General features: G+C 38.9%; 1 protein-coding gene across 1 annotated transcript in view; it reads right to left on the reverse strand.

Moving 5' to 3' along the window:
- VWA8 (von Willebrand factor A domain containing 8) overlaps positions 1–15,173 on the reverse strand; it is a 392,708-nt gene that overhangs the window by 324,383 nt on the left and 53,152 nt on the right. The window contains exons 5-6 of the mRNA XM_081082746.1: positions 11,257–11,424; positions 4,149–4,313 (exon numbers count right to left, since the gene is read on the reverse strand). Coding sequence (XP_080938872.1) covers positions 4,149–4,313; positions 11,257–11,424 — 333 coding nt within the window. The remainder of the gene's footprint in view (positions 1–4,148; positions 4,314–11,256; positions 11,425–15,173) is intronic.

Consider the following 15,173-nt stretch of genomic DNA (forward strand, 5'->3'; position numbering starts at 1 on the left):
AGACCTCAAGGTGAAGGTCATAACAACAGATAAGGAAGGCCACTTTATAATACTAAAAGGATTAATAAAACAAGAGACTATAACTCTGGTAAACATATATGCACCCAATGCAGGAGCACCCGAATACATAAAAAAACTTCTGGAAGATATCAAAGGAAAGGTTGACAGCAATACTATCATAGTAGGGGACTTTAATACCCCGTTGACATCACTGGATAAATCCTCTAGACAAAAAAATCAGCAAAGAAACAGCAATCCTTAATGACTCACTAGATCAGATGGACTTAATTACCACAAAGCTATAGAATATACATTCTTCTCAAGTGCACATGGGACATTTTCAAAGATAGACCACATATTAGGACACAGGCAAAGACTCTTCAAATTCAAGAAATTCAAAATTTTATCAAGCATCTTCTCAGATCACAATGGCATATTATTAGAAATAAACTAAAATAAAAACAACAAAAAAATTCAAACACTTGGAGGTTAAATAGCATGTTATTAAACAATGATTGGGTTACCAAAGAGATCAAAGAAAAAATAAAAAACATCCTGGAAACAAATGACAATGAAAACGCAGCATTCCAAAATCTATGGGACACAATGAAAGCAGTCCTGAGAGGGAAGTTCAGAGCAATACAGGCATACATCAAAAAAACAAGAAAAACTGGTAATAAATTATCTAACTCTACAACTTAAAGAATTAGAAAGAAAGCAAGAAGAGAAGCCCACATTGAGCAGAAGGAAGGAAATAATAAAGATCAGAGAAGAAATAAATGAAATAGAGACCAAAAAAAAAAAAACCCAATATAAAAGATCAATGAAACCAAGAGCTGGTTCTTTAAAAGGATAAACAAGATTGATAAACCTCTAGCCAGGCTCATCAAGAAGCAAAGAGGGAGGACCCAAATAAACACAATCAGAAATAAAAGAGGTGAAATAACAACAGACCTCACAGATATAAAAAAGATTGTAAAAAAATACTATGAACAACTCTACTGCAACAAACTAAACTATCTAGAGCAGTGGTCGGCAAACTGCGGCTCGCGAGCCACATGTGGCTCTTTGGCCCCTTGAGTGTGGCTATTCCACAAAATACCACGTGCGGGTGTGCACGTATAGTGCGAATGAAACTTTGTGGCCCATGCGCAGAAGTAGGTATTTGTGGAAGAGCCACACTCAAGGGGCCAAAGAGCCGCATGTGGCTCGCAAGCCGCGGTTTGCTGACCACTGACCTAGAGGAAATGGACAAATTCCTAGAAAAATACGACCTTCCAAAACTCAATCAAAAAGAATCATAAAATCTCAACAGGTCGATAACTAAGGAGGAAATTGAAGCAGTCATCAAAAAACCTTCAGCAAACTAAAGCCCGGGGCCAGATGTCTTCACAGGGCAGGTTTACCAAATATTCAAAGAACTAAAACCTACCCTTCTCAGACTATTCCAAAAAATTCAAGAGGAAGGAACACTTTCAATCTCTTTCTATGAAGCTGGCATTACCCTAATTCCAAAACCAGATAATGACACTACAAAGAAAGAGAATTACAGGCCAATATTCCTGATGAACATAGATGCTAAAATCATCAACAAAATTCTAGCAAATCAGATCCAGCATTACATTAGAAAGATCATACACCATGACCAAGTGGAATTTATTCTGGGGATGCAAGGCTGGTACAATATCCACAAATCAATTAACTGATACATCACATACACAAATTGAGAGACAAAAATCACATAATCATATCAATTGATGCAAAAAAGGCATTTGACAAAATCTAACACACTTTCCACATAAAAACTCTCAGCAAAGTGGGACTAGAGGTATCAGACTTCAACATAATAAAAGTCTTATATGACAAACCTTCAGCCAAAATCATACTCAATGGGCAAAATCTAAAACCATTCCCCCTAAGAACAGGAACAAGACAAGGATGCCCACTTTCACCACTCCTGTTCAACATAGTACTAGAAATGCTAGCCATAGTGATCAGACAAGAAGAAGAAATAAATGGCATCCAAACTGGAAAATAAGGAGTAAAATTATTCACAGATGACATGATATTATACATAGAAAACCCTAAAGACTCCATCAAAAAAAATAATAGAACTAATAAATGAATTTGGCAATGTAGCAGGATACTAAGTTAACACCCAGAAATCTATGGATAAAGAACTCACAGAAAGAGAAACTAAAAAAACAACCCATTTACCATTGCAATACAAAAATTAAGATACCTAGGAATAAATTTAACCAAGGAGGTCAAGGACCTGTACTCGGAAAAATACAGGATGCTGAAAAAAGAAATAGAGGAAGACATAAACAAATGGAAGAATATACCGTGTTCATGAATTGGTAGAATCAACATCATTCAAATGTCCATACTACTCAAAGCAAGCTATAGATTCAATGCAATCCCCATTAAAATACCAATGGCATATTTTAGAGACCTAGAACAAACTCCAAAAATTCATTTGGAATTTAAAAAGACCCCAGATAGCTGTAGCAATACTGAGAAAGAAGAACAAAGTAGGAGGAATAACAATAACAGATATCTATCTATATTACAAAGCCACTGTTCTCAAAATTGCCCAGTACTGGCACAAGAACAGACATATAGATCAATGGAACAAAACAGAAAACCCAGAAATCAACCCAAACCATTATGCTCAATTAATATTTGACAAAGGAGGCAAGAGCATACAATGGAGTCAAGACAGTCTCTTCAATAAATGGTGTTGGGAAAATTGGACAGATAACATGCTAAAAAATGAAACTACATCACCAACTTACACCATACACAAAAATAAACTCAAAATGGATAAAGGACTTAAACATAAGACAGGAAACCATAAACATATTAGAGAAATACACAGGCAGCAAAATCTCAGACATACACAGAAGCAATATCTTCATCGAGACCGCTCCTAGAGCAATGGAAACTAAAAAGAAAATAAACAAATGGGACTACATCAAAATAAAAAGCGGCATCAAAATGAAAAGCTTCTGCACAGCAGAAGAAATCATCAACAAAACAAGAAAGCCCACTGCATGAGAGAACATATTTGCCAATGTTATCTCCAATATGGGTCTAATCTCCAAAATTTATAGGGAACTCATACAACTTAACAAAAGGAAGATAATTCAATAAGAAAATGGGCAAAGGATCTAAATAGACACTTTTTGAAAGAGGACATTCAGAAGGCCGAGAGACATATGAAAGCATGCTCAACGTCACTAATCATTGAGAGAGGCAAATCAAAATGACAATGCAGTACCATCTCACATCTGTCAGAATAGCTATCATCAACAAATCAACAAACGACAAGTACTGGAGAGGATGTGGAGAAAAACGAACCCTCATGCACTGCTGGTGGGAATGGAGACTGGTGCAGCCACTGTGGAAGACAGTATGGAGTTTCCTCAAAAAATTAAAAATGGAACTCCCATTTGACCCAGTAATCCCACTTATAGGAATATATCCCAAGAGATTAGAAACACTAATCAGAAAGGATACATTCACCCCTATGTTCATAGCAGCACAATTTACAATAGCTAAGATTTGGAAACAGCCTAAGTCCCATCAACAGATGAGTGGGTTAAAAAAAACTCTGGTACATCATCTACATAATGGAATACTACGCTGCTGTAAAAAAGAAAGAAGTCTTACCATTCACAATAGCATGGATAAATATAGAGTATTGTGCTAAGCAAAATAAGCTAGTTGGAGAAAGATAAATATCACATGATCTCGTCATTTGTGGAATATAATAAACAATATATACTGATGAGCAAAAAGAGACCCAGAGACAGAGAAGCATCAAACAGACTGTCAAACCTCAGAGGGAAGGTGGGAGGGGAAGTGTAAGAGATCAACCAAAGGGCATGTACGGATGCATATAAGCATAACCAATGGCAACAGACACTAGGGGGATGAGGGCATGTGCTGGGGGGTGGGATTGGCAGGGAAGAAGTCAATGGGGGTAAAGGAGACATATGTAATGCTTCTTCACCCTATATCCTTTTTCCTTACCATTAGCTAGTGAGAAGGACATCTATAAACACAGTAATATTTCCATAGTAAGTGAATTTATTATGAATAGAAAAAATATTTAAAAAATAAATTATCCTGTTCATACTTACCTTGAAGGGTAGATAATAAATATCTCTGGCTTGAAATCGAGAACGAAGAGGGGGGTCTAATGGATTCCCAGAGTACCTAGGCACTGGCAAGCCCAAAGCAATCACTCGGAAATTTTCACTAACTCGAACAATCTTCCACGCATCCAGTTCTGCTTTCGTATGATCCTTAAAGAGTATGAGATCAAAAATTACATCATAACTAATACAAGTTACAACTGTAAGAGCTTCTAGGCTAAGAAATTTGGGCCCTGACTACTGAGTAACCTATTTGAGAAAATTCTCAATGTCAAACTGCCAAGGAAGGAAGCAAAGTGAAAGGAGGATCAGGATGCCAGGGAAGGCTCACAATATGAAGACTGGTGTTGAAAGGAGAGGCAGTGAACATATCGAGGAACAAAGGAGATGTGGGTCAGTTTCTAAGTCAAATGCAGTCACACAGAGTAACAGAGTTACGAGGGTAAGGACAACGTACCGGCTAAGACCAAAGGATGTAAAAAAGTAGACCCAGAGAGCAGAGCCTGCCCATGGGCCTTAAACAGATAATTATGTCTATGGGTATATTTCTACCAAGGTAGAATAATAGTCATAACCAACATGTATTGAAAACTTACTACATGGTAAGCACTTTCCATGAATTTTTCTCATTTAACTTTCACCAGAATCTAAACAGTCATTTACTTGCTTTTTATGAGTGAATCAACTGCTGTTCAGAGGAGTTATATAACTTTCCCCTGGTCCTGCAACTAGTATATGGTGGAGTTGAGAGACTGGAAACAGTGCAGGTTTTAGATTTCTAAATCCTGGCTCTAGTGCACTCTCTGAGCCTCAGCTTTCTCACCTATAAAGTGGGAATAATATCACCAACATTATTATGGCTTTATGAAAATTAAATGTGATTATATATGTAAAAGCAACTGGTCCATAGCAGGCACCTATTAAATGCTATTTCTTACATCTGCCTGACTTTATCAATGGCTCTTCACTGTGTTCAGCTGTTGAATCCACAGAGCTTAGAAAGTTCATATGAATGTGGCCCACATGACAGTGTAGAAACTTTTAACATGACTATCAAGGCCTTTTCTGGCCAGATTCATGTCTGATTCTCCCAGTCTTGGCAACCACTTCACACCCATCCCCTCAGCCCACCTTCCATGACTCTGTGCTTGTGCCCATCTCACAACTGTGGCTCTCCAGATACATCATGCTGTTTCACCAATACTGCTCCACTTGTTTGGAACACTCTTTCCACTTTGCACAGCTTAAACACAAGTATTATTCAAAGCTCAGCACAAAAAATGCTTCTTTAAAATGGGACCCTTTCTCATCCCCTCCTTCCATCAGAACCACTTTTGTACCCCTCCACTATGTCCTATGCAAGCGTCTATCATCATACATGTGCACTGACTTCTGTACATGATTTTCTCTTGCTGGATCCAAGGACTTACTTATTACCTCTAGCACATAGCAGGACAAATGTCTGTTGATTGACTGCATGAAATAATTCAAAAACATAATGAGCTCTAACTGGTTTGGCTCAGTGGATAGAGCGTCGGCCTGCGGACTGAAGGGCATGTACCTTGTCCGATTCTTGGTTGCAGGCACATGCCCAGTAAGGGGTGTGCAGGAGGCGGCTGATCGATTTTTCTCCCTCATCGATGTTTCTAACTCTCTATCCCTCTCCCTTCCTCTCTGTGAAAAAATCAATAAAATATATATTTTTAAAAAATAAAATAAAAAACATAATGAACAATTGTTTCTAACATTACCAAAACCATGACCCTACATTTAATTAATAGGACTAACACTACACTATGTCATATGCACTCAAAAACAAGAATCTGGATATAACCCTGTCTGAGAAACCAAGAGTATAATTTTCAGAGAGCTAAATATTTCTATTTTCCACTTATCTGAAAATTATAATCGGAATATAAATAAAATTTATATAAGCCAACTGTATCTGTTTCCATAATAACATTCTACTATAATCACCTCTATGAAATCATTAACATTTTGAGATATTCTAATTTAGTATATTGAATCTAGCTAGAAATATATGGGACTTCAGTTATGGTGTTCAAATCCTTTTAACATGGTGGTGTTTTGTGAAAAGATCTTGCCTATATTCTGTGAGGTTCCCATGAGACAGATTCTATGAATACAGAAATTATACTTACCAATAAAAATTATGTATTTATACTGATAATTACATTGGAAAAAATGTAGTACATCCTTCTCATTTAATAATAATAAGCACTCCTTGTAAAGTAAAACCTGCTTGACCCCATACCCCAAATTCCTATCCAAAGTAATATGTTCAATAACTTTGCACAGAATTCTACTACACGAACAAATAATATGTTGAAGTTCTTATTATGAAGTAACTCATATACTCGAAAAGAATGATTCAATAATCTAAGTATTCTTTTTCAAATACAGTGGGGCCTTGACTTACGAGTGTTCCGACTAACGAGTTTTTCGAGATACGAGCCGTCTCTCGGCTGATTTTTTGCTTTGATTTGCGAGCTAAAATTCGGGTTACGAGCCAGCTTCAGATATCCCACCGCTAGTTGGCACAGCGAACGTCACAGTGAACGCCACAATATCAGCCCAGCATCACATGTCTCACTCGTTCACTGTTGATTTGACACACGAGTAATTTGAGTTATGAGCTCCGTCACGGAACAAATTAAACTCGTAAGTCAAGGCCCCACTGTAATTTACTAAAAGCAGCCAAATAACTATATAGAGACAAATAATAATTATTTTGTAACAAGTAGCCCGATGCACAAAAATTTGTGCACTCGGTCGGGGGGAGTCCCTCAGTTATTAAACATTTATTGGCACAACACTGACTACATTGGTTGTGGTGGTGGTCTTGTCAGAATTTGTTATATTACGCAGATGAAAATCTATTTAAACAGATTTGATGTAGATATTTTCAAAGATGGAAGAATTGTCCCTGTCAACTATTTTAGTTGATTCATATCTTCACTAATTGTCATCATTGCAAAGTTTTCAGCCCCATATGGATTGCTGGATATAATAGGTCATGCGCTGTCCCTGTCCTCCTCCCTTTGTAGCCTTTGTTACCTTAAGGACTCTAGTTTTCCATTTATATGTTTAAGTACCAACCTTACCGGCTTAAAAATGTAAGATTTAACACTGCTCTCTCTGTTCCGTATCCTTCCGATGAAAAGTGGAGTTGGGTTGCAGCACAGGAGAGAAATTCAGAAGGGGAATATTGAAGTAATGACTGCAGTAGGAGAAGAAGGAACCTATTTCCCTGGCCACAGGTGCTGGCGCCCTGGACCACAGGGCTGGCAGCTTCTCCGGGTGGCTGCAGCTTGGACCAAAGGTGGGCAGCTTCTTCTTCTGGCAGCTTCTTCTTCATCTGTGCTTCCAGGGAGGGCAGTCAGTTATGTGTATATGTGTGTGCATGCAAACATAGGCGTGTACACATGTGTATGTGGAAATCTGCTGGGCAAGTCAAAACCATAGAAGAGTTGCCCCCTGTCTCTTGAATCTTCCAGAGATATCACCCACTTTTTTATTCTATCACTACTGGAGAGTCAGTATTTGCAGCCAGCCAGCCAGTGACTCTCTCAGTGTCTATTTCTGACTTCTTCTTTCCCTGTCTGTCTTTCAACCCCTAATCATATTTCCACCTGGATGCATCATTTTTACTCCCAATATGCTGTATAGAGAAGGAGTCAGGATGCTGTCTTCCCATGAATAGTACTCAGTAACAAACCAATTGCATTTTAGTTAGGCAATGCCCCTACCCACCCTTCAAATCCCTTCCACCATGCATTTCTGTTTCCCTTTTTGTTTGTTGGATTGTTCTGCTGCTCCTTCTCCTCACCCTACGACCCCTGGATTGTAATGTAAAATTCTTTTACCATGTCAAGAAATTATTAAAAATACAGGTACTTTGAAAAAAAAATACAGGTACTTCTCCCAACACCGGCGTGTAGGGGTAGGGAAGAGGCGGCCGCAGGCGACCAACTCTTCCCTGCCCCGCCCAGCTTCTCCAAACACTGATCACCAGCCAGGGAAGGGCAGGGAAGGGGTGGCCGCTGGCAGCTGCCCCTTCCCTGCCCCACCCAGCTTCTCCAATCACCAGCTGGGAGGCAGGAAAAGGCGGCCCCAGTTCTTCTATCATGGGCCGGGGGCAGGGCCGCCTTTGCCCTGCCACCCGGCTCTTGCCTGCCGCCTGGGTGTCCGATCATCATCAGCAGCAGGTGGCTTCTTCCGTCCTTCCCCTTTCCCCTCCCAGCATTGCGCCTACATATGCAAATTAACCACCATCTTTGTTGGCGGTTAACCGCCATCTTTGTTGGCAGTTAATTCGCATATCGCCCTGATTAGCCAATGGGGAGCATAGCAAAGGTACGGTCAATTACCATGTTTGTCTATTATTAGATAGGATTACAAAGTTTCTAAAGAGAAAATGTTCTGTATCATATCTATCTACTTTTAAAATAAACATCAATTATTATTCTTTATTTGTAATCTATAAATTGATAAAACAAGATTTTTAAAAAATAAGCCCTAACCGGTTTGGCTCAGTGGATAGAGCGTCGGCCTGCGGACTCAAGGGTCCCAGGTCCGATTCCAGTCAAGGGCATGTGCCTTGGCTGTGGGCACATCCCCAGTGTGGGGCATGTGGGAGGCAGCTGATCGATGTTTCTCACTCATTGATGTTTCTAACTGTCCCTCTCCCTTCCTCTCTGAAAAAAATCAATAAAATATATTTAAATAATAATAATAATAATAAACTGGCTTTCATTTAAATAAATTAACTATAACAATATGAACGAATGATTTTAACTTTTCTTACTGATTAAATCCTCAAGTATTGCCCTGGCTGGTGTGGCTCAGTTGGTTGGAGCATCGTCCCATACACCAAAAGTGGATTTGATTCCTGATCAGGGCACGTGCAGGAGGCAGCATATTGATGTTTCTCTCTTACATCAATGTCTCTGTCTCTCTCTCTCTCTCTCTCTCTCTCTCTCTTCCTCTGTTCCTCTCTTTAAAAAAATCAATAAAAATAATAAATTATCAAGTATCCCTTTATTATTATACTAGTATGGTACCATCTTTAGATACAGACAAAAGAAAACAACTATACTGCACAATGAAAACACCAGCTAGGAAACAGTGAAGAAACGAGTACTGAAAGGGTTGCCAAACCGGTTTCCAAGAAAACAGACTCATACAGTGAAATCAGAAAGAGATGCTCCTGGTCCTAGCAGTCATGGGCATCAGTTCCATCAGACCCTCTGGTATCATCTATTATTTGATGCCTAGGTTGTTTTGGGCTTGTATTAGCTCCCTGGGAGCAGGATCAAAAAGAAGCCTAAGACACAGATCCTGTTCTTGAGCAATTTGTAACCAACTTGGGGTAATAAGATTAACACATTTGTATCTCTACAGAACAGGTGCGAGAGAGACTAAATCCTAGAATGCAGAGGCAGAACAATCAGTCCCTTGGGACCTGGTTAGCCAGAGAGCTGCAGTGTGGTACGGCTGAAGATGAACGAACAGGGCTGTCTTCTGGTCCTTTTGTGGCACTACACGAACCCCTTCTCCAAAGTCTCTGAAGCCCCACAATCACTTGTGGCCCTCTTTATACACACTTGTATCACAGCATTTAAAGATTTTATTTCACTTATTCATCCATCTAACAAACAGTTATTGAGCACCTACCTGGTGCCAGGCATTGCCCTGAGAGTTGAGATAACATCAGTGACAAAAACCCCTCCCCTTAGGCCAGGGGATTGTCAAGGGCGGGGGGAAAAAAAAGGAGACATATGTAATACTCTTTGTAATACTTTAAGCAATAAAAAAAAAAAAGAAGTATATACAAGAAAAAAAAAAAACCCTCCCCTTGTGAAAGTCAGAATCTAATAAAGGGAAGCAGAGAATGAACTAAAAACATAATAAGTAAAGCACATAGAATGCTAGACTTTATGGGGGGAAAATAGAGTGGGGTAAGGGAGTATGGGGATAGAGGGCACATTATAGTTTTAAATAGAGGGTGAGGGCAGACTTCATTGATAATCTATCTATATATATAAAAGCCCTAAGCAACTGGCCGACAGGTAGCTTTGATGTGCTCTGACCACCAAGGGACAGACGTTCAATGCAGAAGCAGAAATCACAGGCATGGAAACATGGAACAGACTGATGGATCTCATAGGGAAGGAGGGAGGGGGGGAGGGCAGGAAGAGATTAACCAAAGATCTTATATGCATACTAGAGGCCCAGTGCACGGATTCGTGCACCAGTGGGGTCCCTCAGCCTGGTCTGCAGAGATCGGGCCAAAACCGGCTCCCCGACATCCCCTGAGGGGTCCTGGATTGCAAAAGGGCACAGGCCAGGCCGAGGGACCCCACTAGTGCACAAATCCATGCACTGGGCCTCTAGTATAATATAATATTTAAGCAAAGACTTGAAGGAGGTATAGAAGTAAGCTGGACAGATATATGGGAGAAAACCATTCCAGAAGAGTCAAGTGCTTGTGCAAAGCAGCTATCAGGTAGGAGAATGCCCATCTGACATGTTTAAGGTGTAGTAAAGGGAATTCTAGCAGGGCCAGGGTACCTTTTAAATATCTACTAATTTTTGTCAATATCTACTGGACTTTGTGCTTCCTGAGGCCAAGAACTGAACTTTTTTCAGCTTTGTATTCCCACCACTGTCTAAAAGCCATTAGGCTTTTAGTAAACAGTTGTTGAGAGATGGAAAAAGGAAGATAGGAAAGGAGAAGGAAAGGGAAGAAGAATTAAAAGGAGAAAGAAAGAGAAAGGGAAAGGAAAGAAAAAAGGAAAGGAGGGAGGAGGGAGGGAAAGAGAGAGGAAGGGGAAAAGAAAGTTATTAGATTGGTAAGATAAAGTAAAAATCTTGGAGGTTTTCTAAAATGGCCAGCAAATATTAGAATAGTCTTGTAAAACTGCAGACTCATGACCTGACTTAAGCAATTTGCCACAGATATGGGCCCCTGAACATGTGTCCTCATTCTGCTACAGTGTGTCTCACACAACAACGGCACTGCCCACAGCTCAGCAGTTCAGACAGAGCAGCTGAGCTTTTCTTTTCTTACCTTGAGAAGTTTGTCATAACGCTCTGCAGACATTAGGAAGCGTCCATCTTCAAGCTGCATCTCCCTGTTTTCCAGCAAGTTGTTCAAAACAGGCAAAACATTCCTCTCTGCCTTTTCCAAGCCTTCCAAAACGAGAATTCTGCCTTCTGTGGCTGCACGAACTGCACACTATTTCCAAGAAACAAAAACAACATGAAAATATAGAAAATAGCAGAGCATGGCCTAATTTTACTTGCAATGCAAATTATACTTGTGGTTCTTACAGGGACTGGAAATCAGGAAAGCTGGGTTCCAGTTCTTGATTTTGCTTTATCTGCCTAAATGACCTTGGGCAAGTGATTTCTGTCTCTTTAGGCCTGTTTCCTCCATTTGTAAAATGAAGAGATTAAAATAAACGATCTCTAAGGTTCCTTTCAGTTGTAACACTTCAGATAACACCCAATGAAATAGAAAACTCAGAACTCTCTTTGAATTGGTAACATAACTAAACAAGGAAACAGAGTCCTTAACTAGAGAAGGGAAATGAAGATACAATCTGTCCTCTCCATCCCACAGGCTTCTTGGGAGGATCAAATAAGCAAGGTGAGAACACATGGAGACTGTCAAGCTTTAAGCAAGGGTCACGTTAAAATGCATTCAGGTTTATCCTAATGTTCAATGCTGCCAACATTTCAAACTTACCAACAATTTCTAGTGAAGTCTTTTAAAAAAAGAAGGGAGCGGTGCATAGATATTTTATGTGATCATTTCTCAAAACAGAAATTAGATCAACCATAAGGATCCTTTCCTGCCCTTCCAACTACAGAATTTCCAGAGACCTGGTTTTCTCAGAGAAATCAGAAAAAAAACACAGCAAGATCCTTCTGGACAAATCATCTCATACAACAGGTTTAACAACCCAACAGGTGGACACAACGCATTTCAAGATAAAAGCAGCTGCATGACCTAAAATCAAAAACTGTCTAAGCTCCTGTCCTAGATTTGCTTCTGATTTGATAGAAGACCTTAGGCAAACAATTATTCTGGAGGTCTGTGTCCTCATTTCCTAAATGAGAATATCCTCAAGGGGTAGTGTACACTATGAATCAAAGCAGTAGTGGAAAAAATGTTAAAGCTATCAAACCCATTAAAAGATACATTACCATTAACATAGACATGACTTTGTCCCTAAAGAAAAGGGCAGACTGAACACACACAAAGCGCATTTGGGTCCTGACGGAACCGGCAAAAAGTGGACAACACGTCGGACTTCTAGCACAAATAGTCCCAAGACTCGGCCCGAGTGCTGAGTCTGGACAGTAGCACAATAGCGTGTTTGAATGACTCCAACAGGCTAATGGCACCCAAAAGTATAAAACCCTTAACCACTTCAAAATCAGACATGGAGGCCAGAGAAGGAGAGGTGCTAGATGAGCTATCTTTACTGGGACGGGCTTCCCAGTTAGAGGCAGTCACTCAATCTAGAAATAGCTTGCCACGCCAAGTTGCATTTCCTGAAGGTGAAGAGCAAGATGCAGTCAGTGGCGCCTTCAAGAAGGGCAGGAAGGCCAGCAGTCCACAGCCCAGGTCAAAGGCCAGTCCCGCCCCCCTTCCCAGGCTGCAGTGCTCAGGGCTAGTGCCTCCTTGCTGGTGAGAAATGGGAATGTCCACTTAGAAGCATCACATGACAGTGCATCTGCTGTAGCCGCAGCAGTTTGCATGATGAACTTGGTATGCAGGCCTTACGTAATCTTGGTGACAGAAACTTTAATGCAGCAGAAAATGAGTAACAGTGATTGCAATTCTTTCTTGAGATAGCATTTTTGATAGGATTTGCCCTTTTTTAAGGAATATTTAACGTTTGTTTTACCCTTTTCTGTTTCAATGATTATTCTATGTTTTCTTTTGAGCATGTCTATTATTAACACGTAGTTAAAAGGATTAATAAATGCTCATGTGAATGGTTTGGGCAGTTCTGTTATTCCTTGGCATTATTTTTACCATGTGGGAAAATGTTGATTTAAAAAATTATTTTGATTAATCCTTAATTTCTTTGAATGTGCTGCATGAAAAGCAAAATTGCTTACTAATGGTCTGTTACTATAGGATCTTTCTTTTAGTTACTGTATTTTTCACTTACATGTTCATCACCTGACTTTGAGGACTTTATAGCTCTATGGTAATATCAAATAATAACTTCATAATATTTTTTGTGTTAATACATTTATAAATATAAGTTATTAAATAGTTAATTCTCAAAGGGGTTGTATAGTTTAGAGCTTTAATAATGAATATCCACTCAAATACCAGTTTCGTGCCTTAATGACAGTATTTTATAATATTTTGGTTTTTATTTCTCTGTACAATTTCTCTTTCTTGTGCTCAGAATGCAGGTTAATAACAATTTAAATAAAAATAATGAAATTCTTGAAAAAGTATACATTTGAAAAGAAAAAGAAAATATATATAGACATGATTTAGTGAAAATAAGATTCCAAAGAGCTTCAAATTACTCCAAGGGGCTATAGCATAATACATTCAGGAAGCCAAAGAAAAAATTTTAAAAATTTACATTCCAAGTTTTTTATTTTAAAATATTAAAATATCAATGACTTAAGTTAGTCACTTTACCTTTCTGGGTCTCCATTTCTTTCTAAAGCTACTCTATGGTACACGTTTCATTGATTATGGTGAAGATTAAAAAAGATAACCTGTGGCACACAGTAAGCCTTTTAAAAAGGATTAGCTGTTATTATTATGAATACTATTATCCTTGTAGTCATTGTCATCATTTTTTCAGGGAAGTAGCATAATATGGTAAAAAAAAAAAAAGCTAAACTCTAAAACTGGACAAATTCCACCTCTGCTATTTATCAGTTGTATGGCCATGGCCCTTTAAGGCTCTGTTACTTCACCTATAAACTGAGGAAGTCACCTCCTTCCTAAGGATGTTTTGAGAATTAAATGCACCTACCACAGCAGAGGTCTCCTCAATAGAAGTTATGTTTATGTTCCTTGATTTTTGTAAATGAATTATATAACTCTGCCAAACAGTTAACATTATATGAGTAGAAAAGAACTGACCTGTGCAAGATGGCAACATGGTAAGGAGCCAAGGCCTGAGTTACTAACACAGAGGCCACACTAAACACAGGCAGATTTTCTCCAGTTGTGCAAGTGACAATTAGAACCTATTAGCCAAGTGGTTCTCAACCTTCTGGCCCTTTAAATACAGTTCCTCATGTTGTGACCCAACCATAAAATTATTTTCGTTGTTACTTCATAACTGTAATGTTGCTACTGTGATGAATCGTAATGTAAATATCTGATATGCGGGATGGTCTTAAGCAACCCCTGTGAAAGGGTCGTTCGACCGCCAAAGGGGTCGCAACCCACAAGTTGAGAACCACTGTATTAGACAATGTGGCTGCAAAGGATCTGATGCAAGTACCAGAATGCAGCCACCCTAAAGAGCCTGCTTCTGAAGGAGATGGTTTCCAAATTCCAAGTACTTAATTTATGAATGAACTTCTGAAAGACTACTTTGTAGTTTTCACAGTGGTTATATGTGGAAAGTGGCTTCAGCATTCATAAATGAGAAAGTTTATAATATAAAATTTCCCTCTACTTGCTAAAATAAGTAAAAGAAATTTAGATAAGATAAAAATATTTCCTGATAACATGATTATTCAATTTATTATAAAGAGTTGCTTTTGAGGACCTGTAATATTTAAACAGTGCCTTTAAAAAGTGAATCCTCATTTTTTCTATTAGTAAGAGAAAAATCAAGAATAATCCAAAACAGAGTACACTGTAATATCAGATAATTGTTTAAAGTGCATCTTTACACTTAATCTTAACTATGTATATTGTACATCATGGAAATTCACAGTATTGTGTCAAACAAATTAACAAGATACAAATGTGAAAAGAGTTCC

The sequence above is a fragment of the Myotis nattereri genome (assembly GCF_964212035.1).
Source record: "Myotis nattereri genome assembly, chromosome: 2".
NCBI classification, from domain to species: domain Eukaryota; kingdom Metazoa; phylum Chordata; class Mammalia; order Chiroptera; family Vespertilionidae; genus Myotis; species Myotis nattereri.